This window comes from Neoarius graeffei, chromosome 17 (genome assembly GCF_027579695.1).
Source record: "Neoarius graeffei isolate fNeoGra1 chromosome 17, fNeoGra1.pri, whole genome shotgun sequence".
Classification (NCBI taxonomy): domain Eukaryota; kingdom Metazoa; phylum Chordata; class Actinopteri; order Siluriformes; family Ariidae; genus Neoarius; species Neoarius graeffei.
The window spans coordinates 13417240-13430490 of record NC_083585.1 but is presented as its reverse complement, the minus strand read 5'-3'; the positions used below and the strand labels follow the sequence as shown (position 1 = coordinate 13430490).

The 13251-nt window shown below is 42.1% G+C and overlaps 1 protein-coding gene across 1 annotated transcript in view; it reads right to left on the bottom strand.

Annotated features, from left to right (window-relative positions):
* Positions 1-13251, bottom strand: part of LOC132901386 (zona pellucida sperm-binding protein 4-like) — a 33826-nt gene that overhangs the window by 1808 nt on the left and 18767 nt on the right. Inside the window, exons 3-5 of the mRNA XM_060943735.1 lie at positions 6241-6335; positions 6008-6144; positions 5659-5848 (exon numbers count right to left, since the gene is read on the bottom strand). Of these exons, the coding sequence (XP_060799718.1) occupies positions 5659-5848; positions 6008-6038 (221 nt within the window). The 5' untranslated portion in view covers positions 6039-6144; positions 6241-6335. The remainder of the gene's footprint in view (positions 1-5658; positions 5849-6007; positions 6145-6240; positions 6336-13251) is intronic.

The following is a 13251-nucleotide window of genomic DNA, read 5'->3' as shown; positions in this document are numbered from 1 at the left end:
TCTGGTTGACTGTTTTTCAGACAAAAACATACATATTTACAACCCTGTCATTATCTGGAACTGAGTTTAGATTTCGAACATTCTTACGATAAAACGTCCTGCATAGTCTCTTTATGATAAACGTCTTAATGCCACTTACCCGTGAGGTTATCAAGTAGACATTCTTCTTCGGAACCTTCCAGAGGTATAGTTGATTTACCCGTCCCGCAACAAAATATTTATAAGCTTCCAGGCTCTTGTAAGCTTTGAGGGCTTTGCCAGTGTAACACGATTAACGAGAAAATTGTAAATGTCATGGTAGGCCAGATCGGGCAAATCGCCGGCACCGCAGCTCCGAATTTCCCTGAACAAGGATTGCGGCAAGTTGTACGGATCTGCAATCCCCGACCTGGAACACTTTTCCACGTAACACTGCCTCACGTCACCTTCAAGATGCTGAACAAACTTAGACAAGTAATTGCACGATGTAGATGAGGTATTTTCCGAATTTTCTTGGGGATTACTCCCTGGATCCATTACACTCGCGCAAAGTAAACAATCCTGAAGCCGTCCAATATGGCGGAGTAAACATGGACGGGTCACGTGACTGCACATCCTCTATAGGCCTAGACCCGGGCTATTCAATTGGTGGCCCTCAAGCCGGGTCCGGCCTGTGAGGCAATTTGTACTGGCCCTTTAAGGCTACATCCACATGACAACGGCAACGAGATGTTATTTAAAAATATATCGCGTCCAAATGGGCAACGATCAGTAAAATATCAGGTCCATATGGCAACGCAACGCTTGCTGAAAATGATGCAATACACATGCCACACCTCTAGAGGCGCTGTAAGACGGTCCCTTCGGAGACACCAGAACAATAGAAGTAAGGACGCATGCGCATAAACTATTATGCGCGAGACTTCATATTAGCCACAAAGTCAGGAAAATCTGTTCGTAAAATTACATTATAATGACCAAATACAATGAAAAGTATTTTTCCAGTCTCACCTGTGAAAGGTAATCCCATGTGATCTCATTTGGACGGCAAACCTGTTGGTACAGTTAAACGCAGCTAATCTTTATTCTCCGCTTTGACCTATCCAATATGGCGGCGAGGATGACGTAGGATTCTACGCGGAAGGCGGCGTCTTTAATGGTCCGGAATAAATTGAATGCTACACGTTGATGGATTAATTTGTTGTTTCTCACCTGTGAAAGGTAATACCATGTGATCTCGTTTGGACGGCAAACCTGTTGGTACAGTTAAACGCAGCACATGAATCTTTATTCTCCGCTTTGACCTATCCAATATGGCGGCGAGGATGACGTATAGGGTGACCAGCTGCTCATAAGCCCAAGGGGGGACAAGGGGTATATTTTTGAGGGACAATGTGGGACGCCGCCCCCACTGTGCCGTGCCGGCCGCTGGAAGACTCACAGATAGTGGTTTACGCATTTCTAGCACATACTACCTTACATGGTATATCAATAATACCCTATTCTGCTGTTATTGGTGATGTATGGTCATGAACAGGCCACCAAATGTGTGGGGTTTTTTTTAAATAAACATTCATAATATTTTGACCATTCAATGACTTGACAGACACACTTCCACTTATGATTTACTGAAGCTACTCAATTTTATTTATTTTCCATTACAATTTATTCACTTTAAATCAATCATAATATAATATTGAGTCTGAGGCTTTGCAGTGCATCAGTACAGCAGGAATAGTGACAAGTCTCTATTTAGTTTTCAGTGGATTAACAGGAATTGTAGTGGCTCAGCACCACAGAAACAGTAGAAAAAAAAGTCTCTTAACTCACAACCGCAGTCACTTTGTCAGCTAGAGAGTCGTTTTTAAGTCGGAGGAAAGCATCCATAGATTTAGACGTTTCTTTCTGTTGCACACTTTTCTTGTGAGTCTCCGCGAGCCTGTGTTGTTTCACATCGTATTCCCCGCCATGGAACTAAGATCCATGCATGCATGCCCAATTGAGAAAGATGTTTTGCAAAGGTCACAAAAAGCCCTCTCTGTATCCCCCTCAACCCCTTTCAGCCACAAATATTCATTTTCCCACTCTTTCCTGTACATACACCTTCTCTTTTTAACTGGAGGTGGCGGTGCCTCACCTGCCATCTCCCCGGTACCTTTCTCCATTTTTTAATATGAAAGCAATGCATGCGTTGCACCTGCGTACCTCGTTACTGTCTGTGCACGTGAGTGCAGTGTCATGGCAACAACAAAAAGTTGACAACAACCAGTCAGTTGTGAGGGGTGTGTGGTTTTGTTCTACAGTCTGTAGTGGCGACGGTGGTGTGCTGAAATGTCAAGTAATATTCGTTTAGCTGCCTGGGTGGCCCGGGGAGAGCGACATCCCCCTCAGCAAGCATCAATTATGCGGGACACGTTCTGAATTTGCGGGACGCATAAATTCAGCTTCAAATGCTGTACGCGCACGCGCTATGCAGGACAGGTGGTCACCCTAATGACGTATGATTCTACGCGGAAGGCAGCGTCTGGTCCGGAATAAATTGAATGCTACACGTTGATGGATTAATTTGCTCTTCTACGCCCTTTTTGAGGAATGTATTGTAGGATTTAAACCAACATCTGAAGAGGTGAGATCGCTCCTTTTTTTTCCCTATTTTTGCTGGCAGGATTGACTCTGCCCTAAGGGCAGAGTCTCTCTCTCTCTCTCTCTCTCTCTCTCACTTTGCACCATTACACAATAAATATTCACAGTGAAAATATTTTGTAAGCGCGTTTCATGAACCAAGTTATAGGATTTGTTGACAACTCGCATCGAGTTCGTTACACTTCTACCCGGCGTGAAGCACTCACAGTCATGTGGTTGTGACGTCATCGTAAACAAATCCGTTCTACTCATCCAGACGACTTCACAACGGCAACGTTGCCAGATCTTTCCACTCTGGAACCCGTTCTCAAAAAGATTGCATTTTGGGCACCCAAAACGCCGGTGCCGTGTGGACGCCAGGCCTAAACGATAAGCAATTGTATCGGAGTCACCTGAATCCGTTGCCGTGTGGACAGGGCCTAAGTCGTCACGTTTCCGCTCTTCTAACTATGGTCCTGTTCTTGCTAGCACATTAGTTTAATGTCTCTTTCTACTTTAAAAAAAGCGAAAAAGTTGATGCAGACAACAGGCAATTCAACAGTGAATTGACAACAGTCAACCCTTTGTGTGTGAATGTTGGAGAGTTTGCATTGAAAGCAAAAGAGCCGGTAACGTCATTAAATGAAGCGTCTTTACAACTCAAACTCATCGACATTCAGTCTGCAGATGACCTGTGACAGTCATTACAGCTGGCAGGTTCCGAAAAGTTTTGGACTCATGTCGTCAGCCACGAGAAATTCCCTCATTCAAGGGGTCTTGCTCTTTTTATTCTCATAATGTTTGGCAGTACTTACACATGCGAACTGACATTCTCACGCATGAATACCATTAAAACTAATAATTGTGCATCACTGCCCAGAATCTGTACCACTGTATGTGTATTTCCCTGACCACGTATTGCACCTGACTTCACTGCTCTTGTTAAATTGAAAAAATATAATTTCTCTCATTAGATGGCAAATATCGGCTAATTTTTTAAACATCTGATGCAATTTCAATAGAATTACTTTGATAAAACACTGCACTGATTTGTCATATAACATATGTCATAACCTTTCCCCAGAGGAAAACATTGCTTCTTACCTTTATCTTTGTCTTTCAGAAACAAATCAGCTCTTACATTGCTCAATCTCTCTCTCTCAGGGGTTTTAGGAGAAACAATTCAGAAAGATCTGGCCAATGTTTCATAACGTTACTTCTTAATTTAAACTTCGAAGAAACAGTCTATTTTCAAAGCCCAATTAAGTTCAACTTTAGGAGCTATTCTTTTGCTCCTAATGGGATTTTAGGAGAAACAGATCAGAATTCAGCAAGATCTTACTGAATTTCTGTGAGACAAAGACAAGACTGTTGTAAGCAGTAACATTTTCTTCTGGGTTATTCCTTACTATGCTCTGGTATTTGTGTTGGTACAGTTGTGTGCAATTAAGTCTTAGTTAAATGAGTGAAATTCTAAATGTAATATGGCTCACCTGGACTGATTCCCTACATGCCATTTGAATGTAGAAAGGCTTGGCCCTTTGTCTTAAAACAATACACTGATGTTATGCAGTTACAAAATACAATACAAGAACTCCTTTGTTGTTGTACTTTAATGCATCTGTAACTGTTAATGTGATTATTTCAAGTGGTATTTCTCAGGCCCCTCATTTGGGATACTTTTCATGAACTGGCCCTCATTACAAACTAATTGAATAGCCCTGGTCTAGACTATCCTGGTACTCAACCCAGAAGTGAAAATAAAGGGTTTCATTGCGTGCACTGACTGCCATTTGCAACTATACAGAAAACTACATTCTAGACGCTGGTCACTAGATGTGTTGTTGCATGATTTGACCTCGATTCTGTTCCGGGCATCTTGGAATTGGAAAATGAAGAGGCATGCTACGAAGCATTTTATTTCAAATCTAATTTTGCCCTTTAAATTTTGCCTCTTGCATATTTGACAAGGTAAAATAACTGCAAATTTAATAATGTTGAATTGTGCCTAAATCAGCCCTAGATACCACCAGAATGCATCATTTGAAGTCTCTAATTTCAAAAATTTCTGGGAGAGCATGCCCCCAGACTCTCTTAGCAGCCTTCAGAGCTCCATATCAGTAACACCGCTCTGATATATTTTTTTTTTCCTGGGGAAAGCCTTGCAATGTTATTTAAAATGAATTACAGAACTCACTTGAAATGGAAAATAAGGAAGAAATAAATAGAATACATGACCGGGTGTGCTGTTAAAGTAAAAATCAACAAGATGGTGTGATGTGGCCTGACATCAAGTAAAGTTATTACTATTACCACCCAAAGTTGATCTTCATGTTTCATTCCTCTTGTACCACAGCAATTTGCCAATAATTACACTTTTTTTTAAATGAAAGAATTCTTTCTTATGAGTGTTGTACTTAATGCTGTGGAGCATCCACTAACCAACTTAGTTCCTCTTATTTTTTTATAGCAGCTATAAACTCTTGTTCCTTTGGCAGCCTCTTTTTTTTCCTCCCCCAAGAGGTGAAAAAGACAGTCCCCCCCAAAAAACAAACACACACACACACACACACACACACACACACACACACACACACACACACACACACACACACCAAAAAGGGAGAAAAAACCCCCACCCCCAAATACACCAAACCACAGCTTATGTTACAGAAACTCTAATTTGTCTGTCTTGAAGACTTTCCCATCCCATCCACCTACAAAACATTTTGGTTTCTTTCAAACAATAGTTCTAAATATTTTCCCTTTCCCCCACAAGCTACATTTTTTTCTTTACATTTCCAGGCATTGGGCTGATGTTGGAACATCCTGTCTCCTGGCAAGGATGCACAGTCAGCCTTTACAGTGCCACAAAAACTTCCTGACCTTTTTAGAGTAACACAATATCTCAAAAAAAGGTCAGGTCAAACAAGCATAATGTATCCTTATTTAATGCCTACATAAGCTTAAAATAAAGAGTGAATGAGCAAGTGAGATATTCCGTAATAGAATTAATTAATAGAATAAATAAATCAAGAAAGAAGCTGATTAATGTACCCTTTATGAAGCAGATTCCATCTGAGCTCATCATGTGGGTCAGGACTGGATGTAGCCCAGCACTCATTAAGCACAAGCTCAAGGTCTTTATCCTCATGTTTTAAGACAAATACCTCCACAAATACTGGATCCCCCAGTGTGTGCATCACAGGATGTGCCTGGATCTTATAGAAGCTCCTGAAAGAAGAATCTAATAAAGTCTGCTTAGCAAAACAAGCCCAGTTTCCAAAATTGTCCTCAGCACTGCTGCAAAAATGCTAAAAATCACAATAAACACTGTTTAAATGTTGATGATTTCAGAAAAAGATTTGATTACTGAATGATAACTGGGAAAATACTCAATACAGACCTGTGGCAAATCTCATCTGAGCACGGAGCATGCCCTCCTCTTTCAGGACAGAAGCAGTTGAAACTGGAGTTCCGATATTAACAACAGATGTGCTGTTGCTAGTATTAAGTAGTGCATATGTACAAGACACAGCCAATCTGGGTGTGGGAAAAAAGCAGTTTGTGAACAAGTTAATCTAGAGCCAAGATTTAGAAACTTGGGGAAAAAACAAGCAGAAGCGTAAGCAGAAGTACTTAAAGAGAGAGTCTCTAGATGTTGATCCTTGCTTGAAATAGGGAATCTTTACCACGACAATATTGACCCAGAATGTAATATTTCCACCATGGACCTGCAAGTCATAAAATAGATAGATTAATTTAAAAAAAAAAAAAACCTCAGTTCTTTAGGGAACACCCAAAAATGGATAGATAACCATTTAGCAATCTCCCTTTCTGTGTGTGGCCATTTTAACAAAACCTTTGAAGTAGTTGTGTTTTGTAGTGGTACTCCACTTTCAATGAGTGCCACAGACTCTGCAGAGTACACCAATCAGCCAGAAAATGAAAAATCCTGACAGGTAAAGTGAATTACACTGATCAAGTTGTTACATTGGCACCTGTCAAGGGGTGGGATATATTAGGCAGCAAGAGAACAGTCAGTTCTTGAAGTTGATGTGTTGGAAGCAGGAAAAATGGGCAAGTGTAAGCATCTGAGCAACTTTGACAAGGGCCAAATTGTGATGGCTAGATGACTGGGCCTGAACATCTCCAAAATGGCACATCTTGTGGGGTGTTCCCGGTATGCAGTGGTTAGTGCCTACCAAAATCAGTCTAAGGACTCAACCGGTAAACTGGCAACAGGGTGTCAAAGGCTCATTGATTCGCATGGGGCAGAAAGGCTAGCCCATATGGTTCAATCCCATATAAGAGCTACTGTAGCACAAACTACTGAAAAAGTTAATGCTGGCTAAAACAGAAAGGAGCTTTCGACACTCATGACTCTGTTCACTGGTTGTGCTTCCTTGGACCACTTTTGGTAGGTACTAACCACTGCATACCGGGAACACCCCACAAGATGTGCCATTTTGGAGATGCTCAGACCCAGTTATCTAGCCATCACAATTTGGCCCTTGTCAAAGTTGTTCAGATCCTTACATTTGCACATTTTCCCCCATTTCCAACACATCTACTTCAAGAACTGGCTGTTCTTTTGCTGCCTAATATATCCCAGCCCTTGACAGGTATCAATGTAACAGCATAATCAATGTAATTGACTTCACCCTAGAGCCCTGCACTCCTGCGGGAGTCCCGCAGGACTCGCGGGACCCACCGGAAAGCAGTGCGGCGCGGGACAAATTTTGAAAGCTCATTGCGGGCGCGACCGGAAGCGCACATATGCGGGCGCGGGCGCACATATGCGGCGCGGGCGGGAGCGGTGATGAGCTGCAGTCCCGCTAACTAAAAATGTGTTTGAAATAAAATTTATAAATTATTAATTTATGTCTATCATATATAATTTGTGCTGGATATTTTATTTGGCATTAATAAAAACATTTTAAGATGCCTAAATTTGCAGAGAGAGTCAGATTGCCAGATTGAGTGAGGAATGGCATCTTAAATTTGCCATTGATCACCCTAATGGGAAATCCTTTGATAACTCTAATGACTCGCCGTTCACACCCAGCTAGCAAGGAACCATGAGTGAAGTGATTTACTGCTTGAGTTAGTCTACAACTCTAATCAGAGAGACAGGTTACACAGTGCCGGTAGGCTTGACTCAATGCTATCCCAGAAATTCTTCCTGTAATATGCAAATTTGGCTGTCCAATCAGAGGCGGCCAAATTTGCATATTACAGGAAGGATTTCTGGGATAGCATTGAGTCAAGCCTACCGGCACTGTGTAACCTGTCTCTCTGATTAGAGTTGTTCACTCATGGTTCTCTTGCTAGCTCTGCTTTGCAATTAAAAAAAAAAAAAAAAAAAAAAAAAAAAAAAAAAGACATTGGTACAAAGCAAGCCCATTCACTTTATGCTGATCAGAGAATTACAATGGTTTCTCATGTGACAAAAATGTGCGATTCGCTATTAAATATTTTAATCGCTTGACAGCACTAATTATTATTATTATTAGAGACACTACATGCTGAATTCAGAAACAAGGTAAATAATAAACGTGAGCTGTAGATATTTATGCTCAAATCCACTCAAAGTAGGGGGCGGGGCACCATCACGCTGTGTCAAGACAAGAACTTTCCTGAGAAATAATGCGAATGTCTGCATCATGCGGGATTTGCGGGCGGGAGCGGGACTGAAAATCATAATTCTTCGTGGGCGCGGGTGGGAGCGGGACTGAAAAATCCGACCCGCGCAGACCTCTACTTCACCCATCAGTGTTTTTAATTTTATGGCTGATCGGTATATGATAAAGCAGCAGCTACATTTTTGCCAATACACATGGGCCTACACATTTCTTGTGAAATCAGGTGCCTCCCAGGTCACCGACTCAGATTCTCATGATTTTATTTATTTATTTATTTTTTACAAGTACCCACATATGTCTGGTGAACATAACCTAAATGTCATGGAATGTGACATTTATTTAACCTTTATTTTATGCTAATTGTAGAATAAAAACCTTTTCTTTTTACCAGGCATATTGTTTCTATAATATCAATTGAATATTGCGATGATGACTGAATGGTTAAATTTATGATGCCATGAAAGAAAAAATAAGCTCAGTAATCTGTCTTTCAAAGTTGATCCATTATTTTGGGGTGCCAAATATTGTAAATACCAAATTTGAGCTTTATGCTTCCATTCAGAGCTCATATATTGCTTTCTGAATATGCAAATACAGGTTCAAAATTGGTTTGCGCCATGTTACGGTACCCTACTTTGCAAATTTTTTTCACTATGAAGGCATTTGAGCTAGATTAAAAAAAAATTTGACAAAGCTGGTATATCAATATGCTCTCCACAAAAAAATTATGAAGTGGCTTAGCACTTGCCCAAACCCTAGTAACAGAGAACGTAAGGTGAACGTTAGCATTTGGTTCTCTAAAGGTTAGAACCAAACCAAAACCTAACGTTTAAAGAACGTTCCCTTTTGTTTCCCAACGGCGACTTAGTATAATGTTATATAGTATACTATTGATTTCTCGCTTCGATTTTAATATCCACGGGATACAGTGCCAAACTGAAGATAATAGATCGGGTGCATTTGATTTGTTTCCCCTCTTTGGAATTTTTCCTCATGGTTTCTGCCTCGAAACCCAATGCAAGTTCACTCCCTCATGCAAACACTAGCCTACAGTTTTGAGAATTTTTTTTATCCTGTTAAAGGAACAGTCCACTTCCACAATGAAATATGTTCTTCTCTGAATTGAGACGAGCTGATCCGTACCTCTCAGAGCTTTGTGTGACCTCCCAGTCAGTCAGACGCGCTGTTATTCCTGTTAGCAATGTAGCTAGGCTCAGCACGGCCAATGGTATTTTTTGGGGCTGTAGTTAGATGCGACCAAACTCTTCCATGTTTTTCCTGTTTACATAGGTTTATATGACCAGTGACATGAAACAAAGTTCAGTTACACAAATTGAAACATGGCGATTTTCTATGCTATGGAAAGTCCGCACTATAATGACAGGCGTACTAACACCTTCTGCGCGCTTCGACAGCGCATTGATACCTTCACTCCTGTTTTTTTTTTTCTCTCCCCCGCCCCCCCTAACTTCCGTCAATACAACCAACGTGACCACCAAGACAAGTAGCCTGCACTCTTTGGAACACAGTCTAGTCAGGAAGCATCAGGTTGTGGCGAGAGCTTGCAGAAAATTATAACAGAAAAAGACTTTACATGTGCTACAATGGAACATTTTCAAATGGAGGACATATGGCCCTTTTCCACTGCCCTTTTTCAGCTCACTTCAGCTCTCTTCAGCTCACTTCAGCCCGACACGGCTCGCATTTCGACTACCTTAGAGTGGCGCGACTCAGCTCGCTTCAGCCCTGCTCAGCTCCCAAAACTCACACGGTTTTGGAGTAGGGCTGAAGCGAGCCAAACCGAGCCGAGTGGGGCTAGGGGCGTGAGCAGACACTCCCCTGTGCACTGATTGGTGAGGAGGAGTGTCCTCACATGCCCACACATGCCCCGCGAGCACGCTGGGATCTGTAAACACCGTAAACCCGGAAGAAGAAGAATTACGAATTACGAGAATTTCTGAAGCCTTATGCGCCTCGCCTCATCTATACGCTCTTGCCAGTATCTGTTGGCGTTGTCGGTGACAACAAGCCACAGCACCAAGACCAGCAACACTAACGACTCCATGTCCTCCATGTTTATTGTTTACTATCCGGGTCGTGAGACTACCGCTTAAAAGGTCACTGATGTCACTGTTTGCACCGCCTAACGACATCACGTGACGTCCACCCACTTTCGCTAACTCCACCCAATGTGTCCACCCACTTCCAGCCAGCACGGTTCAGCGCAGTTGTAGTCGAAATGCAACTCCAACAGCCCCACTCAGCTCCACTCAGCCCAACTCAGCACGGCACGGCTCAGCCCAACTCAGCCGCGTAGGTAGTGGAAAAGCGGCAATAGATGCTGAAGATTGGCTCGTGGCGGATCCGGAGCCATATCTATTTGAACCGGAATATACCGAGGAGGAGCTAGCCCAAATGGACCGTGTGAGGGAAGAAACACACGAAGATGAACAGGCTGGAGCCATCGTGAGGACACAGGCAAACAGCAGTTGGTGGTGCAAGTGTGACTGTTGTGAATAGATGCCGACTGAAATAGAGAGTTTATGCTGTGCTGAATGGGACCAGGTGCTACCATCTGTACATCTAGAAAACCCTACGCATTGTGTCGCGGCAACAGATGTGTTTGCAGCGATGATTCACCTGTCAGTTGTGGACTTTTTCTTCAGACGTGACAAAGTCAATTGGAGGAAACAACACACGCCGAGTGGTCCTGATGGCCAGCTATCCCCAGAGTAAGTGCTCTCTGAAACCCTTGAACCATGCTTGTAATTTCACCGTAATAAGTTGGAATGTTGTGAAACATCACGGGACTGTAAACCCTTGGCTTGTTGCCACAACCTGGCACGATGCATGTAATAACCATTGTTTTTTTTAGCCGCTCAGTTTGGCTCGCAAACGGATGATTCCTCGGCTAACCTCTATTACTGACCACAGCACTGATGTTTCCAGTCACATTGGCTGTGTATTGATGAAGTCAGGGGGGCGGGGGAGAGGGGGAAAACAGGAGTGAAGGTATCAATGTGCTGTCGAAGCGCGCAGAAGGTGTTAGTACGCCTATCGTTATAGTGCGGACTTTCCATAGCATAGAAAATCGCCACGTTTCAATTTGTGTAACTGAACTTTGTTTCATGTCACTGGTCATATAAACCTATGTAAACAGGAAAAACATGGAAGAGTTTGGTCGCATCTAACTACAGCCCCAAAAAATACCATTGGCCATGCTGAGCCTAGCTACATTGCTAACAGGAGTAACAGCGCGTCTGACTGACTGGGAGGTCGCACAAAGCTCGGAGAGGTACGGATCAGCTCGTCTCAATTCAGAGAAGAATATATTTCATTATGGAAGTATGGTGGACTGTTCCTTTAATGTCTCAATAACTCTACATACCACCACACAAAGGTGGCCAACATTCTTCTGTTACACGTTTGCTTTGCTTTCCTGCTCTATTGAACGTGATGCTACTGATGTCATGTTTGTCAATGCATATTCTTATCTCATTCACAATTTTTACCCAATGTTACCCAATGTCTATGTGTCGTACAAGTATGGTTGTAAGCTGAAGCACTGAGTAATTTTTATGTTTTTAATTTTGTCTTCAACTTCGCTTCACTTTTCATTACAACAGGTAGGCATCGTTTGCATTGTATTGCATTGCAGGCAATGAGTTCAAAGAGGCTAGCCAGACAGACCTACGGTACACAAAGGAATGGAAGAGGGCACGGCGAGAAGTGCTGAAAGTGCGAGCACTGGTTCATGCCAATCGGGCGGCACGAGAAGCAGCAAGGGCAAGGCAGGCTGCACGAGATGCAGCAAGGGCAGAGTGGGCTGCACGAGATGCACTGCAGCTACATCATGGACTACAACAAATGCCACTGCTACAACCACTGGAGTTCAAAGGAGGTGAGCGATCTCTGCTATGCACTATAGTGAATAGATTCATAATGTTTGCCATGTATGGAAATGCTGATTTGCTCTTCTACTTGCTCAAAAAAAAAACTCCTTACACAGATGACTACGACACAGCAGACAGAAAAATGTCAGCAGTATATGCAGTCGTCATGTCCAGAAACCGATGATGGCGCGACCTCTGACTGAGCAAGAGTACGAAGATGCCCCAGGAGATATTCCTCCAGTGAGGGTAAGATCTCTTCAGTACAAACTGAATTATGTACACAATTCAATGTTCATTTCCCTGCTGGTATACATTATGGTGGGTTTTTTTTTCCAGATGAGTCAGACAGCCCAGGAGGCAGACTGAGACAGCCAATGAAGCAGGCCAGGATTCCATGTGAAAGCCCTGTGGGTAAGTAGGTCAAGTCATCTTGCATAGTTTGGCACTAACATCTTTACGGAATAACCTGTTGCAAGTTATGTGACTGGTCTGATGGGTTCTTGTACCTTTTTCAGGTACAAGAACGTTTATGGAACCAAAAATGTAACCATAAACGTTATTTTTTTACTGCAACAGCTAACATCTAACATTTAGGGAATGTAAAAAAAACTTTCCAAAAAACCAAGTGACAACCTTCACACAACCAAAAGTTACGTTCCGGGAACGTTCTGGGAACTATAAAACCTATGTGAATTCCACATATAGCTCGGAAACCAAAGAACCCTATTTTGTGGTGCATCTCTCTTGTGCCCAATTACTACAACTCCAAATCAGAAAAAGTTGGGACAGTATGGAAAATTCAAATAAAAAAAAAATTAAAGCAGTGATTTTAAAATTTACTTTAAATTGTATTTCATTGCAGACAGTATGAATGCAAGATATTTCATGTTTTATCTGGTCAACTTCATTTCATTTGATGATAACACATCCATTACTTATTTGATGTACATCCATATACATCAATTAATGTGCTGTTGTATTGTTTTGCATGCAGTACAGGTTGAAAATTATTTACAAATCATAGTTTTTAGTATGAATTTCAACATTCCGTCCTAACTTTTTCTGATTTGGGGTTGTAAATGTATTTGCCTTGCTGATATTGAGGTATCAGA